The sequence below is a fragment of the Pan paniscus genome, chromosome 21 (assembly GCF_029289425.2).
Source record: "Pan paniscus chromosome 21, NHGRI_mPanPan1-v2.0_pri, whole genome shotgun sequence".
NCBI lineage: Eukaryota > Metazoa > Chordata > Mammalia > Primates > Hominidae > Pan > Pan paniscus.
In genome coordinates this window covers 44,473,101-44,498,730 of record NC_073270.2, presented here as the reverse complement: position 1 = coordinate 44,498,730, position 25,630 = coordinate 44,473,101, and the positions used below count along the sequence as shown (strand labels likewise).

General features: G+C 45.4%; 1 protein-coding gene across 1 annotated transcript; it reads right to left on the bottom strand.

The window, feature by feature from the left end:
- Nucleotides 1–1,023: 1,023 nt before the first annotated feature.
- ACTR5 (actin related protein 5) lies at nucleotides 1,024–24,984 on the bottom strand. The gene is made up of 9 exons (XM_003825886.4): nucleotides 24,250–24,984; nucleotides 22,861–23,090; nucleotides 20,820–20,989; nucleotides 17,962–18,179; nucleotides 17,094–17,276; nucleotides 7,673–7,789; nucleotides 6,814–6,953; nucleotides 5,595–5,727; nucleotides 1,024–1,653 (listed from the first exon to the last, which is right to left on the bottom strand). The coding sequence occupies exons 1-9, from the start codon at nucleotides 24,622–24,624 to the stop codon at nucleotides 1,396–1,398; spliced, it is 1,824 nt and encodes a 607-aa protein (XP_003825934.2). The 5' UTR covers nucleotides 24,625–24,984; the 3' UTR covers nucleotides 1,024–1,395.
- Between the last annotated feature and the right edge of the window lie 646 nt (nucleotides 24,985–25,630).

Genomic DNA, 25,630 nt, shown 5'->3' with positions numbered 1-25,630 from the left:
ATTTCATTTCTTTTCAATGGAGTATCTTCCCCCTGTGTATCTTCTATTTAGGTTTGCGATAACCTTTCCTTTTTCCTTTGTTTACGGTCAGCTGTGGTCTTCCACTCTCTCCATCACCACTGCCCCTTCCCTTCCGGTCTGCAGTTTCTAAGCCCTTGAGAGCTGGAGATCCAGGTGATGACCCTTGGTAGACTGTATGAGCAAACAGGTTTAAGGTGGCCTCATCAGAGGGGTGGGCTAGAGGCTCCATAAGATTTAAAGGTACAAATTCGGTGACAATATTAGCTCAGGGGCCTTCTGGGATCAATAATTGGTTGTCTTTGAGTTAAAATTCTCACCAAGCAATCTCTGTGAAAGTGAGGGGTTATCTGTCCACTTAAGACAGAGCTGGGAAGGTACAGGGAATGGGAGGTTATGGCAAAACTGAACAGGCTACAGGATAAACCTCCTCCAGTCTATCTTTCTTCCAAAAAGTCTGAAAAAGTTAAGAAGCCAACAAACTCAGAAGGACAGAAATAAAACATTTGTAGGCCTTGTATGGTGGAAAAGTTTACAGCAGAGAAAGTATGAACAAAGTTGGGCCACTGGCTCTGGCACCAAGCAAGTCCCTGGCTTGCAGAGTGACCTCACATGCTGGTAACTTTCTGGGCTTTTCTCCTTATCTGTAAGGGGAAAAAATAGGAGGAGGGAAATATTTCCGGTTCCTGAGGCAACTGCTTTTATTGAATAAACATTACCTTTTATGAAAAATGTATCTTTTTAGAGACAAGGTCTTCCTATGTTGCCCAGGCTGGAGTGCAGTGGTTATTCACAGGTGCGATCGCAGCACACGATAGCCTCGAACTCCTGAGCTCCAGCGATCCTCCTGCCTTAGCCTCCCACAAAGCTGGGCCTTAACAGGCATGTGCCACTGTGCCCGGCAATAAACATTACCTTTTTATATGCATGAAAGACCTCCCCTCGCTGGGCATTCATGCAATTTCTGAATACATCCAAAAGAATAAAGTTTCTACACGGACAAGATAAATTTTAAAGAATTTTTTTTAAAACAAGAAAGACTAAAATGTGGTAAGAAATCAGTCTTGTGCATTTTGTACATTTGCGTCCTCCACTCTGTCTTCATTTACTGCTCCAGGAAGCTGATGCCACAACTGGCCACAGTTGAACAAAGACATCAGAAGGCCAGTTAGTCTCTACCACAGAAGCCAAGTGAACCGAATTCTGAAGGGCAGGTCTCAGCGTCCCTTAACTTTGTTCTCCCCAGGAGAAATCCATTTTGCTGCCAAATGTGACCAGCAGACTTGGGCAGGTACATCTAGCACAATCACAGTCCTGTCACGCTGCCAACGCGGCCCAAGGCATGGCGTGCAGGGCAGTCTCTCTGGAGGGCCTCTGCTACGCCTGCTCACCAGCACCACCTCCACCAGCAGCGGAGCCCTTGCTGGATGCCTGGGCATCTGAGGAGCGGGAGGCCTGCTTCGGCAGGCGGATGGGGACATAGATGTTGGAAGCACAGTGCTCCTTGAGGTACTCTCCTCCCTTTTCTTCATACTCTTTCCTGGTGATCCAAACTTCATTATCATCTAGGTGGTTCAAGGCCCAGTCACGAGCACCGTACCAGGCATCCAGCACAGGGTTCGAGGCAAGTTGAACCTGAAACACAAAGATTCACCAGGACACCTCCACCAGGGCTCCAGGAGTGAATGTTGACCTGGCTCAGCTACAGCCCCCGATATTTTATCCCCAGAAATATACACATAGGTGGGCCCAGTGCACTCCAAGACAGTTCGGGGCTAGCTCCACACCCTGTAAACAAAGCTGAGCTGGAATGCCCAGACTCTCCAGAACAGATGGCTGTCAGACATTTTACTAACATAAGACCTGACACTCGGGGTCAGAGAGGGGCCAGTGGCTCAGCCTCCTGCTGCATGATGCTGTCAACCACAAGCTGTCAGGGAGAGGTGAAGTGGAGGCTGGCCCGTGACCTGGGGAAAAGGCCTTCCTGGCCCTGCTCCCCACTCTGAGTAGAGGGAAACAGGGGCCGCTGCAAGGCAGCTCTAGCCAGGGTAGCAAAAGAGCCTCAGGAGAAATGGCAGCAGAGAGGGGTGACCTGGGCGTTCTCTGTGAGGCTGCCAGCACTTAGTTTCCCCTGCTTCTCATTGGAGTTGGGCTGGGGTTCAGCAGCTCTGAGAAGGCCCTCGGCTAGGCTGATCTGATCATTATGGTAACACTGCAGCCCCCATCGGGCCTCCTGTGTTCTGGAGTTACCCGCCTCACTTCCTACCTCCCTCTCACCTCCCCACTCCACCAATCCCATGAGTTCCAGGTTGGAATGGTGATTTCAGAACTTTCAGGAGTGAAGGGCAGAGGCCATAACAGTGGAATCAGCATGCACAAATGGAGGTGGGAAAGTGCAGGCTCAGGAGTCCAGCTGCTGGGCTTGCCACGTGGGCAAGGGGCCTGTGAATGAGGACCTCGTCACTAGGATAACCAGAGGCCCCACCCCCTGGCTTCAGGGGATTTAAGTGCTTGAGTGTAAGGCACATGGTAGATGCTGCCTGGTACAGAGTATTCAATAAAGCATAGCTGTCATCATTACTAATAAAAAATGCAGCAAGACATATGGTTAATAGACTATACAGCCATAAAAAGGATGCTCTGGAAATGTACCTATTGATATAAAAAAATTGTCATAATAATTTGAAAGTGAAAAAAATACAGGTTACAAAATAAGCTATCAACAATCTCTTTTTGGTTAAAACCATACATGAGATGAAAACGACAGGAAAGTATACAAAGAACATTGCTCGCAGAGGCTGAAACTACAGTTTTCTTGGTTTTCATTTTGGTTTAAATTGTCTGATATTTTTGTAATATTTAAAAATGTTTTACTGTTTAAGAAAAAACAGGAACTTAAAGTTGTAAATTTGCACATCTTGGGGTTCTATTCCTTCTGATGATCACGGAGGGCCTTAGGTGGTTGGTATGTTTGAGCCACTGCTGAATACATAATCTAAAATTGGAACATCAGGGCTTAGTGACAGTGTGACACACTCATTACATGAGCAATGTGAAAGGGGGCAGAAACAGGAGGGGAGGGGGGAGCTGAGGCTAGGCCAGGTGAGACCATAACAGCAAAAGCAAGGCTGGGAAAAGATCTGGATGGTAGCAGCATTCCACAACCAATGCTCACAGAGTAATTCATGGGAGACTTTGGAAATTACCAAGAAATAGATCTTGAAAATCCTCTACGATTTTTTTCTCTACTACTTCATCCTAAGTCGCCGCTGCCAGCGTGACCCAGCCCCATGCTCATGCCCCTTACTGTCACCCCCTGGCTTCAGCACTGCTGCTCTCTCCTGCTCCCCACTCCTCTTCCTCCACCTCCTTCTTAGACTCATGGGTGTCCTACAGCCCTTAAATGCTAGTGTTCTTTAGGGGTTCATCCTTAACATCACTACCCTCCCAAAGAGTGCCCAGAGCACATTTATGTTTGTGGCAGGTGGGAGGGTGTGAAACTACCCTCTTGCTTTCGCCCTTACCCACCGAGCGCTCATCCAGCTAGCTGTGGCCACCTTTTCATGTGTCCACTGGAAACTCAACCCACCCTGGAAATGGAACGTACTATCCTCTCCCTTAAGCCTGTCCTCCCTCCCACGGCTCCTCGCTCAGTGAATCTCTTAATCAGCAAACTAGTTGCTCCACTTAGAACTTAGGAATTATCTTAGGTCTGACTTCCCTCCCCAGATCCAACTTACTATCAAGCTCTGACAATTTGACTGCCTTAGCCTCTTTCACATCAACTCCCTCTCTTCCTCTCCCTCTGCCACTGCTTTTGTATTTCCTGCAGAGCTACCAAGTGATACTGTGCCAAGGGCTTGGGACACATTTCACAAGACAGTGGCTGTCTCTTCCCTCACGAGAGGTGGATCTTGTAAGGAACATAGGGAAAGACAGGGAAGGCTTCCTGGAGGAAGTGTTTTCCAGGAAACCAGCCACTGAGAGAGCTGGATGAGGAGAAAGAGTATTCTATGCAAAGGGAGCCAGCATGTACAAAGGCCCTGAGGCAGGAAAACTCTGGAAAACTAATAGTGGTTAGCTGTGGCTGACGAGCGGGTGGAAGGGGGAATGATGAGAGAACCCTGGACAGTTCTCAAGGTCAGAACACAAGAGACCCTGTAAATCCTGGCGAGTGGAGTGAGGACTTCCTAACTGGTCTGCTTCCAATATTTCTCTTAATACTCTATTTTGCACAACAGTGTCAAATATATCTTACTAATGTAAATCAGATCACATTCCCTGCTTAGACTCCTTCATGGTTCATCACTATGGCCTAAAAATAAGAGCTGTGCAGAAAAGAGTTAGCAGCACCGCCCTACTGTTACCTTAGAAAGGCATACTTACAAGGGTGGAGCCTTGGTAGGCATCTGGGAACTTGGATTTTGGGAGGGTTCCTACCACCACCTGATAAGAATGGCTCAATAAGCCCATTCACACAAATAATGTGGTTTATGCCAAACACGTGCTTCCCTTCTGTAAGCCTGGAATTTGGGTATGCTCCAAGCAGGGGGTGCCTATGTGATCAGCCCCCAAATAAAAACCCTAGGCACTGCGTCTCCTACAAGCTTCCCTGGTTGGCAACACTTAACATGCTCTTACAAGGCACTGCTGGGGAAATTATGTCCTGTGTGACTCCACAGGGAGAGGCCTCGGATGCTTACACCTGGTTGCTCCCAGATTTCACCCCGGGCACCTGGTCTCTCTGCTGAGTTGCCGTAGTAAGTCACAGCTGTAAGTAGGATTACATGCTGAGTCCTGTGAATCCTCCCAGAGAATCATCCTGCCTGGAATGGTCTTAGGGACCCTCAACACAACAGCTCATGTCTGAGAGTTTATTACATGCAGGCCCATTGTCGGGCGCTTGACAGGCACCAGTACACTGAATCCCAGCAACAGGTACCGATTACCCCCTTCCTACCACTGAGACAGCCAAAGCTTAGCACAATTCAGTAATGGTGATGATGGAGTCAGCACCAAAGCCCAGAGACGCCCCCCTGAATGTACACTACATCATGCAGCAGAGCAGAGCAGACCAAGGCCAAGCTTCTTAGCAGGATGCACAGGCTCTGCACAGTGTGGGCTCTGCTGACCTCTCTACGTTACCCACCTCCTCTCCTCTTTATCAGCCATGTGCTCCAGCAACACTCAGCCACTTCTCACTCCCTCAACAAGCTTCTGGCCCCTGTGCCCTTGCTCATGCTAGTCCTTCTGTCTGGAATGCTCTCTCCAATGTATCCCATGCCCCACACTATCTACAGGGGCCCGGACTGGGTAGGAGAATGACTTATTCTTGATGTACAGTCTTTCACACTCTTAGAATTCTACGCATGTCTTCATCTTCCAATTTAAAGAAACCACAAAACAGTATACAAAACATGATTCCCATTTTGCTTTAAAAATTAAACATGGACTTAAGACCAGAAGAAAAGACACAAAAATGTTAACAGTGGATATTTCTGCATGATTATTACTTTTGCAATCAGAAAACAGGTAATGCTATTTTCAAAATAATTGACTACTCGAACAATCAGTACCTGAAAAGAAGACTGGAAGGGTCTCATCTCCAACAGTTCCTTCTCCATTCTGGCTTTCATGCCAGGATACATCGTGTTCCCGCCAGTGAGGAAAACGTTCTGAACCAGCATTTCCTGAACGTCCTTTGGGTACCTAGGAAAGAAACAACTCCTAATATAGTCCCTTAACTCAAATATCAGAACGAAATGCGGATGCAGAAATGTAAGCTCTCAGTACAAAACAGAAAAACATCTACACAAAAAGCTAAAAAAAAAAAAATCAAAACTTTCATTTTTCATTTGTGTCTCTACAGAATGCCAGCCCAATGTTTCCAAATAGCCAGACAAAACTGTAATCTGAATGGTCAACTTATTTCCTTAACATGATTAGAATTTTTATACTTTTATAATACATTTAAAAAATAAACTTGAGGATAAATTTACATACATTTTGATAAAGTCTAACTAATTTATACATTCCAGTAACCATCACTACAATCAAGACACAAAACATTTCCATTATCCCCAAAAGCCATGCCTCCCTTTTGAGGGCCCATCTATCGACCTGTGCTTTCTTTTTATCTTTTTTAATAACAGCTTTATCTAAGACATATTTGATCACTTTCCAACCACTGTCAAGACAAAGCTCAAAGCCACTCAAACAAAGTAGCAGCAACAGCTTTTTCTTCCTTGCTAGGTACAAGTTTCCCTGCCGTTATAACCAACAGCAGCCAGAGTCCTACAAAATTCTATTCTCTACTTGCCCAACTTGAATTATCAAATTCACACTGCAGGAAAATGCCCGCATAAATGGGTAAAACACCTGGAGTCTTATGGAAATGTAACTCTTAAATAAGTAAAATGCCTGCAAGGAGGGGAAAAAAAATTTTATTAGCTCTGCAATATTTTTAGGGTGATTTAAAATCACTAGTCTTTAATAATGTGAAGGTTTACATGGAAACCAGTGTATATGTTATCAGGTTGTTCAAACTTAAAAGACACTCTTAAAGCTACTCAGTCAACCCAGCATTTACAGGTTCAGAAAACAACTACAGAGCCCCAGTTAGGTGCCAGGCCTGGTGATAAGAGATGAAGGGAATACTATCTGAGCACAGCAAGTCAATGAAAAGAAGAGAGTGAGACGCATTTTCAAGTGCCTGACCATCAAATCTACCATTCAATACAAAATCCAAGGAAATGGTTCAGGAAGATAGAAGGAAAAGCAGATTCGCTGTCTCACCTGTCCAGAATGTACTGAAGAGTCTCTGCAATCCCAGCCTGTTCTTCTCCTATGAGAGATGGCTGGAAAATAATCTCTGGAGCTCGAATTCTTTCTGTCCCAACAAACAGCTGATGATATGCTGCCAAGTTAAACACGGGCTTTAAAAACCCAAGGTTTAAAAGATATTTTTAGGCCAAATGACAAACATTCCAGTTGCTAGTTTCCTCAAACTGCATTTCTTATCCCAATAGCTTCTGTCCCTTGTTAATGCCAGTATAGCTTCTCCCAACTCTCTTGACCTGCTAATTCAATTTCCTACCTTCTTCCAACCTGTGTATTATAAACATGTACATGTTCCCATCATGAAATGGTCCCCGAGTTGCAGGGAGAGGCTTTGTGGAGAGCAGCAGTAAAAGGCCCAGTCTAGAGGACAAGTCTCCTGCTCAGTGCCTTGCTTAGTGCCCTATCCCTGCACGGCAAGGAAGCTCTCTCCCAGGTGGGTCTCAGACTCAGGACAGTTTATCTGGTTGGCATTGTAATGACAGAAACATAGATTCCAAAGAGGATTATGTGTACTGGCATTGGCTCAAATGTAAATGAAACTATTACAAGCCAGTATTCAGATCTCAAGTTCCCAATTACTTTACCAAATGTTTCTGCCGGGTGGACTGTTTCTCAGAGATTCACAGATCTTGGTACTGGAACCAATCGATCAATCACCGGGGGAAAAAAAATCCCTGATTTCAGATGTTTTAAGTATTGGTACCCAATTTTCTAAAAAACATAACAGTTTTAAGTCCTAAAGAAACAGACTAGCCCAGCCATTTAGGTCAACACCTTCAAAGAATAAGCATGTTCTGGGCTGTAGAAGTCAAACCTGAACAGTGGTGACCGGCTTCTCCACTCCAGGTGTTTCCTCTGAAAACAAGGGATCAAAATCATTCATGCTTTCCACATCTTCCAAAGATGGCTCCAGCTGCTCCAGGTCAGGGGTCTAAGAGAAGAAGCAAAATGAAACAGAACCTGTACCTTCAGCAGGCCTCAGTTCTATCATTTTAGTGCCACAAAAAAGAACTGGGATCTTGCCCAATGTTCTAAAACCTTACATAAAAACTATGAAAATTTTTCTAAGCTATTTTTAAAAAAGCACACATGAACATGAAGACTAAAAAGCCAGGAACGGGCTTTGCTTTGATCTCCTACCTTTCCTACTTTATACAAGCCTCACCAACCCCCGCCTTCTCTAAAGCCTTCTGATGGTGCCAGCTCATGGCTGGGCCCCGTGGAAGACTTGCTGCTTGCATGAGTCACACCACCACACACGCAACTCTAAGAGAAGGGTGTGACAGCTGCTATCCTGCAAGGCAGCTAGACTACCAGCAAAGTTAAAGCAATCTTTTAATAATTAATAAATACATCTGCTGGCCAGGGAGCAGTGGCTCACGCCTGTAATCCCTCTGCACTTTGGGAAGCAGAGGCAAGTGGGCTCCTTGAGCCCAGGAGTTTGAGACCAGCGTGGGCAACAGAGTGAAACCTTGTCTCTACAAAAAATACAAACATTAGCTGGGTGTGGTGGTGAGCACCTACAGCCCCAGCTACTTGGGAAGCTGAGGTGGGAGGATCACTTGAGCCTGGGAGGTTGAGGCTACAGTGAGCCATGATCATGCCACTGTAATCCAGCCTGGGTGAAAAAGCAAGACTCTGCCTCAGAAATATAAATAAATGTATGTGCCAACACTAATGAGCTCAACAATCAGTCCCTTAATAGCAGGTCCCATTGGGCTGGGAATAGGACTAGAGGCCCCAAGGTAGCAGAGTGCTTCCTATCTGTGGAGTCCTGCAGAACAAGTTCCCTCTATGACCACAATGAACCTGGAAGGGGTCTAGACATGCTGGCACCATTTCCAAAAGAGAAGTTAGGGCACTTTTAATTTTAAACAGTACAAAATAAGTTGGGGATGGTGGTGGTTCTGAAAGACATCTTTAGCCATCTGTCATTGGACTCAATGGAGAGAAGTTCTGGGTAGAAATATTTAGTTGCATCCCAGGGAAGAATGCTGTAACAATGACAGCTGCTGCAGAATGGACTGTCTTATGAGGTAGTGTCTTGGGAGGGTTCAAGCAGAGTGTAACCAAAGCCAAGTATGCTTGAGAGGAGACTGCGCCATTGAGTATGCATTCTGAGTCTCTCCTTACTCTCGGAATTTATGAAGTATGTAAATCACCAACATAATTCAGAGGACTTAAATATACTTCTCTAGAACCTACTCATATATACTGCAAATGTAAACTAGCATTAAAATAAGGCAATACCCCTCAATACCCCACACACATTCACACACCAAAAGTCATGTGGCAAATATGGCATGCAAGATGGGTGACAATGTACTCTAAATTCTGTTCAGTATAGATGATTCTACAATATTTGAGGGGGATTTTCCAGGCTTGAGGATAAACCCTGGAAAGGAAAGTGAATGTTTCTTCATGTGAGACTTGTGCACAGGATGAGGGGGCTGGTTTATAGAGGTAATCTGAGGAGGATGAAGATGGGTTGGGTGACATGAATCTAAAGAACCTTGCTCTCAGGGAAGGAAGCAAAAGCTGTCCCTGCCAATACTGAATCAGACAAAGAGGGGAGGGACACCTGCTATCTGCACAACCCTCACTGCAGACATTACTGTATTTGATGGGTGAGGATGCTATGGCTCAGAGAGGTGAAGTAACTTGCCCAAGATCACATCACACTAGTAGGCAGTGGACACGTGGGAAGAAGCAGAACTGCTCAGTTCCGAAGTCTTTGTTCTGCCTTAAGCTGGAGTTCTATAAATCATGAGGCTAAGGATAAGACAACTGGGGCTTTATGAACATGAAAACAATCTAGCCTAAGGTCAGAGTAGGTAATACAAGAGATGAATGAAAGATTTTACATGCAGCAGCAAGACCAGCTGAGGCAATGACAGGCTCCTCTGTCCCAGCAGGGACAGCAGAGAGGGAGTAAAGGAACATTCCCCTTGCCATCTGCAGTTTGTGATCTGGAAGATGCTCAGCTTCCCTCACAAGAAAGGAGCCCTACCATGGGAGTGTCTGTGCCTATTCTGGCTTGGCACCAAACCCAGCTCTTCAGGAATGACCCCAAAGGGGTTCCAGGGGAGGAATGGAAATTAATCATCAAAGTTCTTTTTCATTTGGTGGTTTGTCATCTGGGGGAACCCGGAACCAGGAGGCAGTGTGACATAACAGAAGGTGGTCAGGCTCTGGAGTCACACTGATCCAGCTCGGAATGGCAACCAAAGGTATTAAAGGTCACAGTGGTAGAGCTGGAAACAGTACACTCTGAGCTGCTTCTCCATCTATGTAAAAGTGGGACGTGAACTTAGGGCAGCGTCGGGTGAGAAACGAACAACGCTTCCCTCTTCCCTTTTAAACACACACTCAATTTGGTCCCTTAAATAATTCTGTTGTATTACTGGGTTGAAGACGAAGATGTCATCTGTGTATTTAAAATAACTACAGACAAAACCTGTAACCTGTGATTCCCCAAGTAACAGGTGAAAGCAAGCACTGGGCTCCACTGGAGTCCTTCCTCTCTACATCCCACATTTTTACCCTATTCTTCATCTTCATCCTAACCTCCACCCTGGCCTCCCTCAATCCAAGTGATGACCTTTCCTGTGGATTCACATGCCCTTCTCTACCCAGCCTGGAATCCAATCACTTTTGCCGTCATCCCTCCACCAACTCTATCTGCTTCTGTTACACCCAACCAGTAAGCCTGCAGTCTAAAGGATGCCTCCCAGTACTCTTTCCACTTGGGCTATGGAGCAGATTATATTTTTAAAAGAAGGTCACAACAGTGACTTCTATCCCACACACTTTTCTGTAATGTGACCTTGACACTCCCCAAACAGAGGTGGAGGGTCTTTGTTTCCTCCCCTTGAGTCTCAGTGGGGGACTGTGAGGACTACAACCAACAAAGTATGGTGCAAATGATGTCATGTGACTTCTAAGGTAAGGTCCTGAAAGGTCATGCAGCTTATGCTTTCATCTTTTGAAACATTCACTCTCTAGCTGCTCTCTTGGGAAACTCCCTCTTGGAAACCAGTGGCCACACTGGGAGGAGCCCAAGGCACACCAAGAGGCCATATGTGGGTGCCTGGGTCAAGAGTCCCCCATGAACCCAGCCCTTGAGTCCTCCCAGCCCAGATACCAGACAGGTAAGTGAAAAACCCTCCAGCTGATTCCAGTCCCCAACTATTTAATTCTTCCCAGCAGTGGCTCCAGGCAACTTGAAGCAGAGATCCCTGTAGCCTCTCTCAATTCCTCACCCACCAAACCCATGAGCACAATAAAATGGTTGCTGTTTTATGCTGCTAAGTTTGGAATGGTTTTTGTAGCAATAGAAAAGTTAAATATGCTCCAGGGGGGCAGGAGTGCAGAAAGTCCCAGGTGCTATTTAGGCAATCCTGTGGTTACTTCTCAGCTTCCTTCCGCCTGCCCTTTCCCAACACCCTTCTCCACAGTCTCCTTTCTAATCTCAACCCTGGAAATCTTAAAAGATCATCTTAGTTGCCTCAAAAAATGAACTTCCCTCTTTATTCTTCATTCTACTTCCTTATCTATTTCATGTCCTTGAGCGCTTGTTTGGAGGTTCTAGCAGGGGAGCGCAGCTACTCATATACTCTTGACGGAAGACCAGTCCTCCTCTATTGGGGATGGTCGTCCTCTTCGACCAAGCATGCAGCTTTGGGAGAGACACACACGAAGTGGTGAGGACAGAAAGAGACACCCACTTAGCCAGCCAGATCAGCCGAATCAACCCTGGCAATCAATGGGGTGACAGATATCGCAGCCAGATCACCCTCACGTCCTATTTTTCTTATCCTTTCAAGCTTTCCTTGTTTCAAAAAATAATTCTCATCCTAGGTTAAGCTGACCATTCAAGCTCTTAACTCTCCCATCAACCCTTTTGGCTTCCTTTATCTCTGACTGCTCTTGCTCAATCTTTGTCCTGGCTTTTCTTCTGTCACCTAACTCTCAAGTGGTGGCATTCTCCAGGAATTTTTCTTTTCTTCCTCCCCATTTGATTCTGTCCTCCCATAGCTCCACCTGATGTCCCGCAGAGTGCTGAAAAGCTCCACCTGATGTCCTACAACGATTTTAAAGATAAGGAGCTCAGGGCCAGGCACAGTGACTCATGCCTGTAATCCCTGCACTTTGAAAGGCAAGGTGGGAGGCTTGCTTGAGGCCAGGAGTTCGAGAACAGCCTGGGCAACACAGTGAGACCCATCTCTACAAAAAATTAAAAAGCAAAAAGTTAGCTGGGCATGGTGGTGCACTCCTGTAGTCCTAGCTACTAGGGAGGCTGAGGTGGGAGGATCAATTGAGCCCAGGAGTTTGAATTTACAGTGAGCCATCATCACAACATGTACTCCAGCCTGTGCAACAAAGTAAGATTCAATCTCTTAAAAAAAAGAAAAAAAAAGGTGCTCAAAACTAAGCCAATTATCTTCCCAAACTTGGTCAAAAGGCACTACCATCTACCCACTGCCTTTCAATACAGCCTAAGGGTTACAAGAGTGGAATCTGGAATTGAACTGCCTGTGTTTGAATTTGATCAGCACTACTTCTAGCTATGTGACCTCACTCCAAATCTTTCCTTGTCTGTAAAAGGGGGATAATGATAGTACCTACCCATTGAGTTGTGAACACGAACCAGGAGGACACCTACGTAGGTGCTCAGCAAGGAGTCGGCACATGCCACATGCTCTTTTATCAACACTGCTACTCTTGTCACCTTGGCTTGCAAATGGCAGCGAGATCTTGGGATCCTACATCTGATCCTACATCTGTTTTGTTTTCCCACCTGCAGCCTCACCCCTCCCTTCAACCCATCATCCTAACTGCCACCAGTTAGTTTCCTAAAACAAAATCTCATCGTCTCATTCCCTTGCTCAACATCCCTGGAAGGCTCCGAATGTCTGAAGGATAATATGCCGGCTCATAAGACTGATGGGTAAAGAACTTAATAGTCATCTCCACTTCATCACCCACCACAGCCTTTCTTGTTCACACTCTATATACCTGCATGTGTGGTTCTTTCCACCTAAAATGTCCTTCCCTCCTCCTTTTGCTACCTACTGAAATCAAATAATCTTCCTTTTTTTTTTTTTTTTTTTTTTTTAGACAGGGTCTTGTTCTGTTGCCCAGGTTGGAATGCAGTGGCACAACCATGGCTCACTGCAGCCTCGAACTCCCAAGCTCAAGTGATCCTCCCACCTCAGCCTCTCAAGCAGCTGAGACTACAGATGCATGCCCAGCTAATTAAAAAAATTTTTTTTAGAGATGGGGTCTATGTGACTCAGGGATTGGTCTCAAACCCCTGGGCACAAGTGATCTTCCCTCCTCAGCCTCTCAGTGTTGGGATTACAGACGTGAGCCACTGTGCCCGGCCCAAATAATCTTTCAAGGCCCAGCTGAAACATCCAGTCCTTTCTCAAAAAACCAAATGTGTATTCCCACACACATTTACCACCATACCTGCTACACTTCATTACAGTCAGCTAAGCATGGTGCTATAGCCCTCGTTTTTTGTTTTTGAGGTACCCAGGAAGGCAGGCATTGTATCTTAATCACCTCTGCATCCCTGGTATACTGCACCTGTCACTGAGTGGTGGGCCCCTGGGATACACCCTCAAATTCCCCTGGAATAGAGATGATTGTAAAGCTTTGGGTTTCAAGAGGTTTCTTCAGCTGCCAAAAAAAAATCAACATTCACCTTCACCTAGCTTCATTCCAAAGCATACCATCTTAAGATAACTTCTTAGCTTCACAAAAATTATAAAAAGGACATTTATTTATCCCAATTCATACGAGTCGCAGAGAGGAACAAAGCTGATCATTTCAACACAGAGAACAGGCATCCAACAGAGAATAGTTTTCTCTGCCACGGCTGGCTTCTCTCTCGCTAGAGTTTGCCAGGGTCTCCACATGTCTTATGTGGCGTTCAGAAACACTAATATGACTGTTCTTTTGGAACTGCATGGAATGACAGTTTGCCAAGGCATACCACAGAAGATGCAGCATGGTTCCCTAAAACAGCCTTGAGCGGCATAAGAAGAAGCAGAGGCCAACCCTGATCTTGGCTAGTAAAGCCGGAGAACTTTCTATATTTGGCCCACTGCATTTTCCAACAAATGATGATGCTCAAAACCTGTGTTCTCCCCCCTCCTACCCTCCTATGCTGTGCTTGTAGCTATGAAAAGCAAGCATCTTCTGGTTTAAATACTTGGTTAGAATGCTAACAAAGCCTGCTCCTTCACAACATCCTCACAGAAACAACTGCAGAATAGCAAGGGTCAGAATAGATTGGTCTATAAGAAAAAATAGATTTTCCAGACCACTATTAGTTAAATTCCAGCTGTATTAATTCAGTTCAGCCATTACTGCTTAAGTGCAATTTCAATATGAATTTTGGTTCACATATATTGATTCAATTCATTCTAAATGAATTATATTATTGGAAACTCTACAAATACTTTTTGAATGGTAGAACTGGCTAGCCATTGTCATGGTCAAGTTTATCCCACAAATGTGACTGTAACTGACTCTGATCATTAAGAATTACCCTAAAATGCTGAATGCTGACTAACCATTAAAGCTTTGGCGACTGATCATCACTTTTTTTTTTTTTTGAGACGGGGTCTTGCTCTGTTGCCCAGGCTGGAGTGCAATGTCACAATCTCAGCTCACCGCAACCTCGGTCTCCTGGGTTCAAGCGATTCTCCTGCCTCAGCCTCCCGAGTAGCTGGGATCACAGGCACCTGCCCCGACGCCTGGCTAATTTTTCTATTTTCAGTAGAGACAGGGTTTCACCATGTTGGTCAGGCTGGTCTCGAATTCCTGACCTCAGGTGATCCACCCACCTCGGCCTCCCAAAGTGCTGGAATTACAGGCGTGAGCCACCGTGCCCGGCCCGACTGATCATCAAATTTGTTGCATATAGAAAAATCTTTTGCAGTCCGGCATTTCAAAATCCCCTAAACCCAAGGAGATTTAAATGTGTGTACCAGAGCATAAAATGAAGTAGGTACCTACTGAGTATCTGCTGAAAGAATGAGGGAATGGGTGATGAATCACAGCATGTAACAAATGCAGACAAATGAACAAAGAAAAGGAAAAACTAGTTCCCCACTGCTGCTGAAGAATCACATCTTCACAGCTGTTTGGTTTTTTTTCCCTTTTTGAAATCTGAAATCCCTCATCTGCATGTGGCTGAGTGGCACTGCTCTGGTATAAAGAAAACTATGTCCTGCTAACATGTCAAGCATGATAAAAACTAAATATGGATGAATACATAACAAAGACAACATGGTTCCGGATTTCAGTAAACAACAACTCAAATCTCAAATAAAGACCTCAAAAACTGAGAGAAGCAAAATGGAAAAGGCACACACTGATTCAACAGGCTGATCTGGGATGCCGTGTTGGAAGAAGATAGTAAAGGCCCCTTCTACACAAGATCTTAGTGATCCAGTAAGGTGTATCTAGTAAGCCTATCTCAGGATCTGCTCTATAAAGCATACACTCATGTACTGTCCTCACATAATCGACAGCCTGGGAATGAGATGTAGAGGATGCAATGGTGAGAGCAGAAACTATGAGCGAGCCTCCAGCTGGGAGCCCGTCACTGCAAAAGCAAGCTTCCTGTTGAGCCAAAGGCAACTCTGACATCACTGATAAGCACCATGCTACACCCAGCATCAAATGGCACTGACTTGCATTTTTCCAAAGTATCATTTTTTTTCTGAAAGGATAAGTAATCAACACCTTAATGAAAGTTGATTTAAAAAGAAAAAAAAAAAAACAAAAAACAAGAGGCTAGTCTGGTTTATCCTGCCTAAAACATGTCTGAAGGCAGTAAGTTCCTTTGTTTTGGAATTCTAGGGATGACAGATCCAGGAATAGGATGTACACTTACTAACTCTTTGTTCCAGTTCTAAAGGCAGGCGACTCTACCAGCGACTTCTGGACTGAGGAGTGACCTGCAGGCTGCCCCTTTGCCATACAGGAACTAAGATGCTGGGGCCTAAGCTCTTTTGGCTACTTCGACACTTATTAACAGCCAAGCATGGTGGCTCAAGCCTGTCATCCCAGTGCTTTGGGAGGCTGAGGTGGGAGGTTCACTTGAGGCCAGGAGTTCGAGACCAGCCTGGACAACTTGGTGAGACCCCATCTCTACAAACAATTGTAAAAGTGACTTAGGCATGCTGGCGTTCACCTGTAGTCCTAGCTTCTTAGGAGGCTGAGGTGGGAGGATCCACTTAAGCCCAGGAGTCTGAGGTTACATTGAGCTACGAACATGTAACTGCATTCTAACTGGGCAACAAAGTGAGACCCTGTCTCAAACAAACAAAAATACTTATTTATTTTTTTTGAGATGGAGTTTTGCTCTTGTTGCCCAGGCTGGAGTGCAATGGAGCGATCTCGGCTCACTGCAACCTCTGCCTCCCGGGTTCAGGTGATTCTCCTGCCTCAGCCTCCCAAGTAGCTGGGATCACAGGCATGTGCCACCATACTCAGCTAATTTTGTATTTTTAGTACAGACAGGGTTTCGCCATGTGGGCCACGCTGGTCTTGAACTCCTGACCTCAGATGATCTGCCTGCCTGGGCCTTCCAAAGTGCTGGGATTACAAGCGTGAGCCAGCACGCCCGGCCTCAAAAACATTTATTAACAGTGCACGGGTGAGGAAACAGAAGAAGAAGAAAAGGAGAAAATCAAAGAGCTTATGCAAAGGGTCTTTAGCAACTAATAAAAGGCTGATCTTAAGGCAACCTATACATATATTATTGAGCATAACTACCAACTGCTGTAAAAAATTCATAAATCATGTATGAAGCATGATCCCTGTCCTTAGGGAACATCAAGATGGAAAGGAGGTAAGTGAACAATCAACCACAATATATTTAATAAAACACTAAAAGAAAATTAAAGGAAGTATATGACTGCCAATGACTATCAGTGGAGCTGGTTTAGGTTCAAGACAGCACCACAGGTTTGGTGTGTGAATGTTCTTCCTACGTTAAATGCACTTTCTGCGCTCAGGGGTCCGGGGATCTACAGGGTGAAATCCCTTCTGACAGAATTTCAGTTGGTACAAGGTCAGTGCCATCTCCACCACCACCCACGTCCCCTCTGCCCTCTTTTCCTCCTGACTCTGGGCACAACCCCTTTGATGTCAGGCCTCTCAGGACACTCCTCCCCTCAAGAAGGGCTGCTCCTTCCAAGGCCCTAAGTTACCTCTGGCTTGCTGTCTACCACATCCACCTCGAGGTTGACTTCCGCTTGGAGGATTTTCTGCTTAGCCTGCTCCACTGCTAAACTGAGCTTCTGGATGTAGGACTGCAGCTCTTCTGGGGAGTCCATATTCAGCTCTATCAGAGCTTTGTGAAACTGATCCATCTGGCCATCCTCTAGAAGTTCCTGAAAACAGAGCAGTCACAAACAGGAAGGAAAGTAGCTTCAAAGCCAAACGGAGAAAACGACAGCTGGAGAGGGCTTCCAGAGCTCCCCTGGCCTACCCTGCCCAGAGCCACGCCTCCAGCTCCCTCCAGTTTCACACAGCTGCCCACCTCTCGAACTGTCTCTAGGCTAGCATTGCATCACAGTTCCAGCAACAACTGATTAGGTAAAACTAATGATGGTGACAGATGTCTAAAAGGTTGTTACCCCCTTTTTTTTTTGGTGGGGGGGGATGTGGAGGAAGGTGGGAAAGTTACTAAGAGGAGACATGAAAGGAGCCTTCTGGAATGCTGACAATGCTGTTTCTTAACCTGACAGCAGATACACAGGTGAGTTTCACTTTGAAAATCCATCAAGATGAAACATAAAGATTTGTGCACTTTGCATCACATATGCTACACTTACAAAGTTTAAAAACATAAAGGAGTTTATAAGGTGAAAATAAATAATGCTGGAGTCCACAGCTCTTTCAGAAACAGCTGCTTCTACACTGTATTCTATGCTGATGATCCCCCTGGACTCCTTCCTGACCCCAAAGGTGACAAACAGTCAAAGCATCTTAAGGCCAATGGAAAAATATGCAAGAAAATCTTCTGAGACTATCTTGTTAACACGGAAGGGCGCCCGTCCCTGTGTCTGCTATTACCTGCACGTATAGCAGTCGGTCCAGACGCTCCTGATCCAGCTGCAGCTTCTCCTCCCGCCGCCGGGCATTGAGCTCCTGCAGCCGCCGCAATTGCTGCTGCCGCCTTTCTTGTTTCTCCTCAGAGGTCAGAGTGCTGCCCAGGAGCTTGCTGGAAAATGGGAGCTGCATCTTGTGGACATTATTCTCATAATAATCAGGACACCGCCATTTGTGTAATTCTTCAAAGAAACAATTTTGAAAGTTATGAAATGGAAACACTATTAACACAACAATTAAAGTCAATACCAGCCGGGCGCAGGGGCTCACGCCTGTAATCCCAGCACTTTGGGGGGCTGAGGTGGGCGGATCACAAGGTCAGGAGATCAAGACCATCCTGGCTAACACAGTGAAACCCCGTCTCTACTAAAAATACAAAAAAATTAGCCAGGCGTGGTGGCGGGCACCTGTACTCCCAGGTACTCGGGAGGCTCACCTTGTCACCTACGCTGGAGTGCAGTGGCGCGATCTTGGCTCACTGCAAGTTCTGCCTCCCGGGTTCACGCCATTCTCCTGCCTCAGCCTCCTGAGTAGCTGGGACTACAGGCGCCCGCCACCATGGCCAGCTAATTTTTTTGAATTTTTAGTAGAGATGGGGTTTCCCCATGTTACCCAGGATGGTCTCGATCTCCTGACCTCGTGATCCACTCGCCTCGGCCTCCCAAAGTGCTGGGATTACAGCTATGAGCCCCCATGCCCGGCCGACTCCATTTTTTTTTTTAAAGTCAATACCAGCATTTCAGACATAGGTCAGATGGAGAAAATACACTCCATCCAATCCCTGAATCCACTCAATCAACTAAAAGCAGCTACCAAACCTGGACATAATGCCAGCAGGCCTGCTCTAAAAGAACTGCTAAGTAAGTTCTTCAGCGAGAAACAACACCAGAAGGAAGCTTGGAGCATCAGGAATGAAGGAAGAGCAACAGAAATGATAAAAATCTGGTTAAACATAACAGACTAATCTCCTTACGAGTTCTTTAAAACCTATTTGACAACTGAAAGTAAAAATCACAACACTGTCTGATGGGTTTCCAATGTATACAGATGAAATAAATAAGACAACTTTAAGATAAACCAGGCGAAATAAAGGAGTCTGTACAGTGCTAACATTTCCACATTCCCCTTGAAGTGGTAAATACAGAATCTAAGTAGACTGTGAAAAGTTGTGTTTACTGTAATCTCTAAAGCAACCACTAAAAACTACAATAAAAAGGTAGAGTAAAAAACACAACAGACAAAATACTTTAAAAAAAAAAAAAAAGCTCGAATAACCTAAAAGGAGGCAGGAGAGAGAAACAGAGGAACAATAAACAGAAGGAACAAAAACAAATAATAAAATGGTGAACCTAAATCCATGCATATGAATAAACTAATTATAAATGGTTTAGTCTAACAAATAGAGGTTGACTGAATAGATTTTTTAAAAAATCAACTACCAAGAAATTCACTTTGAATATAATGATATATAGGTAGATTAAAAGTAGAAGGACGGAAAGACATACCATGCAAGCACATGACCCAGCAATCTATTTACTCTGGAGAAATGAAAATAAGTTCACCCAAAAGCTTGTCTCTATCCCAAGCCCAGGCAATCTTTCCCTCACTTCCTCTCTATCACTATGGTTTTATCTTTTCAAAATGTCACGTAAATGGAATCAAATAGTATGTACCTTTTGAAACTTTTTTTTTTTTACTCAACATCATGCCTTTGAGATTCATTCAAGTTGTTGAGTGTATCAGTAGTTTGTTCCTGTTTATTGTGGATAAAAACAGGATATGATTATAAAGAGAAAGCATATGTAATCAACACCACAATCAGGATACGGAAGAGTTCATCATCCCAAAAAATTTCCTCATGCTCTCTCTTTATAATCATATCATAGAATTGTAAAAGAAAAAGTTAGCTAAAAAAAAGAGTTAATACCAGAGCAAGTGGAGAACAGAGAAGTGGGAGCACGGAGAGCTGTGTGCCTCAGCCGTGTCTTCTGGCAAGCCTCTAACTCTCCGGACTGAGTGTCCTCATCAATTATTTATTTCCCTATCTGTCTCCCGCAACTTCTTTGTATCCCAGGAATAACAGATGTTTAATAAATGCTTTCTAAAGTTAATTAAAACACAGCTCTTCACACATGAAACGTATACTTAAAATTGGTTAAAATGGCAAATTTATGTTATATGGTTTTCACAATTTAAAAAAAAGATGCAGTTTTTGTCCTTCAGGAGCTCATTATTGGTCAGCTGAGATCAGTACCCTCAATGACAACAAGCAAATCCATTCCTGGAATAGAGTTGTATTCACAGTGGCATTGTCCGTAGTCCTTTGGTTTTATATGAACTATTTAAATTCATGAGGAAGATATTTTCATCACATTCATGTGACAATAGCAACTAAAACTCATACTTTAATTTGAAGTAAAATACAACCAAAAGTCCAAGACAAGTTTGAAAAGAAAAAGAGGTGTTTCTGCAGCATAGATGTTATTATAAGGGTATAATAAAACAATTTCAATTGTTTTCTAGCTTAAGATATTTTTAGTCTGATATGTTCTGCTCACTCTTAAAAATATTTAATATCTGGAAAAAGCTGAAAGTTGTGCAATTCCAAGTTCTGTATTACAGGCAAGTTATAAAAGCTACCATTTGTGAAGGGAACCTATACAACATAAGTTATCAGTTTACTGAATAGTTTAAGAAAGGGAATACAAAAAGGGGAAGGAGGTGCTTAAAAAGTGAGCAAGCAAAGAATCATGCTGGCAATAATTTAAGGAATACAAGGTAGACAACACCCAAAAGCTGCAGGCAAACATCCTCTTGGATACCTTCCACATAATCCTCAGCGATGTAGCTGTGCTCATGCAGAATCTCCTCCATGCGGCTGAGGGTGATGGCTGCCAGGTGCCCAGGGTACTTCAGCTGGAGGAGACGCTGGAGGTAACCAGCTGCTTGGCTTCCTCCAAGATTGATGCGCTTGCAGTTTTTAGCATCTAATCTATAACCAAGCAGTAGAAAACAGCACTGAAATTTCTGGAGGACAGAAATATGGAGCATCTTGGGAGAAACAAGATAATTTAAGGCAGATAAAGAAGAAACAGACCAGCAGGAGAAACACAAAACCTGACAGAAGGGACGTTAAAGTTCCCCTGGTATAACCTCTTATCTAGGCAGGCATTCCTAGTTCACCCATACAGTCACACGGCCACCTAAAAAGTATGCACTCCAGTCAGATCTTAATGAGTCTCGTCATATATTTCTCAAACTGTAGTCCTGGGACCAAGTATCCCAGAATTAGCTGGGGGAAATTTTAAACATGCCAATTCCCAGGACACAGCTGCTCTGGGGTGGGGCCTGGGGATCTGCATTTTAATGAGCTCCCTAGGTGACTGAAGGCCAGAGTTTAAGAAGCCCTCCCTTAACACTCCACATCTACTGAAGCAAACACGTTAAGTAACCACATGCATCCTGGCTTACTGTAAAAGAACCAGAGTAATTTTATTTTCCTAATGTGAGAAAGTAAGTGGCAGAGCACTAGGAACTTACTGTAGGGAACTAAAATGTCACTGCTGTATCATACCTCACCAGCAGATGCCAGCATAGAACACGATATGATTCACTCTGATAATTTCCCAGCCTTCAGGTAATTTTCTCTCAATATAAAATATGTTATTTTATTTTTGCATATTCTGTTTACATAGAGAACTTCATACATCAGGAGCATTTGGTAACACCTAAGAATTACTTTTTTCTCCAAAAATTTTCATAGGAACTTCATGAGAAATTCAATGGTATTTGCCTTATATGTTCAGTCTGCTTTACAGTTTACAAAGTGCCATTACCTACCTTATCTCATTTCATTCTCAGGGTAACCCTGGGAAATCAGTTTTTCCCAATTTTACATATCAGGAAATGAAGTGAGGAAGTTAAGTAGCAGAGCTGCAAACCCAGGCATTCAGCTGTAAAGCGTGGGTCTCTTTATGCCATGTGAGAAACCTTCTCAGGAGAACACAGTGGTGGCCTAGGCTCTTATCAGACAGTGAAAGCTCAACAATAAAGTGGCAACAGATTTTTAAATATGACATAAACTACCCTTGCCTTTTATTCAACTTGAAAATATTTAGTAAGGGTCCATTACTTGCCAGGCACTGTACCTGAAAGGTCTAAACAATAGTGATTAAATAACTTGAAATTGGCTGGGCACGGTGGCTCACCCCTGTAATCCCAGCATGTTGGGAGGCCAACGAGGGTGGATCACTTGAGGTCAGGAGTTTGAGACTAGCCTGACCAACATGGTGAAACCCTGTCTCACTAAAAATATAAAAAAAATTAGCCGGGCATGGTGGCGGGTGCCTGTGGTCCCAGCTACTCAGGAGGCTGAGGCAGGAGAATCAATTGAACCCGGGAGGCAGAGGTTGCCCTGAGCCAAGATCCCACTGCACTCCAGCCTGGGCAACAGAGCAAGACTCTGTCAAAAAAAAAAATTAAAAAAAAAAAAAAAAAAAAAAACTCCAGAGCACAAAGATGGTCTCGATTAAATTTATTCAAAACATTTCTACTGAATGCCTACTACCCGCAGATACTATGTTAGCTATCTCCCCATTATGTCAGAATTATAATATTGTAGAATTATGGATGTGGAACTAAGAGATCATCCACCCCAACTCCCTCCAGAAGGTCACAAAGGACACAACTATGGGCAAAGGGACTTACCCACAGTCACACAGTGAGGTAGTTCAAAGCTAAGCCCAAGGGCTCAGTTCACAGGCTAGTACTTGCTCTTTCTACTCTGCCTTTAAAGCACGCAGTAAATAAATGTTTCCTGAATGCTTCTCAAAATCGCACTCAAATGCCACAAGTGCAACTCACCTCCCTTCTAAGATGGGTAAAACATGCGTACACTGGTATCCAGATGAAATGATGAGCCCACTGCACATCGAGTTCTTTGGCTTATTGTGGTAGAAGCTGAAGAGGCTGTCTATTCCATAGGCAACCTTGGGAATCCCGTAGCACTCAAAAAGAAGCTCAGACATCATTTGCCGTGAATACAGTGGGTTGCACACAGCTTCTGTCAAAACTATGGGATGATCAACACAGCCCTACTTTGAAAGAAAAGGGCAAATAAATGAGTGGTAACAGAATACTTTTTGAAGCATAAAAGAACCCAAAATCCTTATTGCAGGACTGAATTTGCTTTTGGCTTCTTAATCAAAAACCTGATCAGAGGCGATTATAAAACTCTCATCTCATCTTTACTTGAAAATACGAAAGTAGAGTCAATTTAAGTTATTAAGTCAAGGTCCCATCCAAACTGTCAGCAAATCGTGTTGGCTCTATCTTCAAAGTATTTCCAGAATCCAACTGCTTCTAATGACATTCCCTGCTACCTGCCTCATCTAAGCCACCATCATCCCTTACCTGGGTTATTCCAACAGCCTCCTAACTCGTCCCTGTTTCCACCCTATGACCCACGACAATTCATTCTCCATACAGCAGTAATAGTGATCCTTTTAAAACACAAGTCAGGTCCTTCTTCAGCTCAACACCCTGCCATGGCTCCCCATTTCACTCAGTAAAAGCCTATAAGGTGTGTGATCTGCCTCTCCACTACCTCTCTGACATCCTCTTTCAGGTACTACTCTCCCCCTCACACAGGCAGCCTTGCAATTAGGATTAGGGCACACTCCTGCCTCGGGGCCTTTTCACTGGCTGCTCCCTCTGCCTGGACCGTTTTTCCTTCAGATATTCACATGGCTTGCTACCTGAATCACCTCCTTCAAGTCCTTGCTCAAACATCACCTTCACGAGTCCTACCCTGACCATCTTACTGAAAAAATGTAACTCCCTCCTCTCCTATCACGGCGTAGAATCTACTATTTCTACGTTTACTGTCTGCCTTTTCATACTAGAATATCTTCCCATAGTATTAACAGCTCCATAAGCACAGGAAGTTTTGTGTTCACACATGTACTCCAAATGCCTAAAAAGTGCCTGACACAGAGTAAGTGCTCAATACGTATTTGTTAATAAATGGGCTTCTTAACAAACAAGCATATATGCCCAAAGGTATGCTCCAAGATACAAGGAGCAGCATTTTATTCGCTGCTACACCCACAGCGCCTAGCATCTGGTCGACTAAAAGACAATCGGAGCTACTGAAGTGACTGTTACCTCTCCGAGAGCAGAGTGAGCGGAGACGAGACCGCACCCCTCCCCTCAAACCCAGCCCAGCCCAGCCCAGCCTACTCCGCCCTTCACCTGTGAGGAGACACCCAGGTGCTGGAAGCTGTAGTCCAGCAGCAACTCCTGAAGCTCCAGGTTGACCGGCACGTTGCGGTCGAAGGGCGAGCGCAGCATCCAGCGCAGTGGCTCCAGGCTGCCCAGAGCGTTCCCCACCTGCGGGCCCGACGCGCCCCGTGCCCCGCCACGACCGCGGGCGCACACCGCGCGGAACTGCAGGCGCGGCTCGGGACCTGGGTCCTGCCCGGGACACGCCCAGCCAGCGCGGACTTGGAACGACCCGTTGTCCAGCACCAGCGGTACCGACAATGGCCCGTGTGCCACCGGGCCGGCCTCCAGCACTGGGTCCGGTGCGGCACGGGCGTCGCGGAACGGGAACACGTTCGCCGCCATCTTGGAGCGCGCGTCCAGCCCCGCCCCTCGGCGCAGTGTCCGCCCAGACGCCGCGAAACCGCGCCCCCGACGTCACGCCGCGCGATTCAGGCCTTTAAGTACCTCGATGCCCCCTCCCTTCTCGAAGCCCGGCCAGCCTTTCCACTTGACTCGCCTCTGGCTGTCAAGACTGCTTTCAGGATTGCTGAGACGTACCCATTCTGGCTGCGAAATTCTACGTTTCTTAACCTCTCCCCCAATAGCCTATGAGTGCCCACGCCCCTTCACTCTAGCCGGGTCGCCCGGTTTGGAAGCCCCGCCCCAAAGCCTATCGCCGCCAGGCCCCGCCCCTTTCTGGCTGCCAGCTTCAGCGCCGCGCTCGGTGGAGCCCCTCCTCTCTGCCTGGCCACGCCCCATTGCCGGGCGCGCACCGTCGGCCGGGCGCGCACCTTCGACCGCCCGCGGCCCCGCCTCCGCGTGGCTGTCTCGCTCTCAGCCTTGCGTCCTGGCTAGAAGGGTCCTTTATCTTTTGACGCTTCCTTTACGTTAAGAAATCTCAAACTCTGCCGACTGTTCAATTTCTTGACTAGGGAGCTGACTACGCAGTTCTGTTCACTTTACTAACTCGCACAGACTGTGTCTTCTCACTAAGACACAGTGTTTTCTCAAACCCTGAGAAAAGACTGATTGTTCCCCAAGCATTCCCTCTCTTTTAGTGGCATCACCTCCCACTCCCACGTGGCCATCCGTCTGGCTGCGATCTAGATGCGCTCCTGTGACTAAATTCTGGCCAGGAGCGGGTGGGAGAGGAGGCCATGTGTGTGACCCACTCAGTTTTAGCCCTAAAAGCACTCGTCGCGCTCTATCCTGTCGCATTTCCATCTTTTCACTAGCTAAGGGGGTAAGTATTAGAGCAGTTGTTTTACTACAACCTTTTTTTGTGCAGTGGGGCGATCTCGGCTCACTGCAGCCTCGACTTCCTGGACTCAAGTGATTCTCCCGCCTCAGCCTCCTAAGTAGCTGAGAT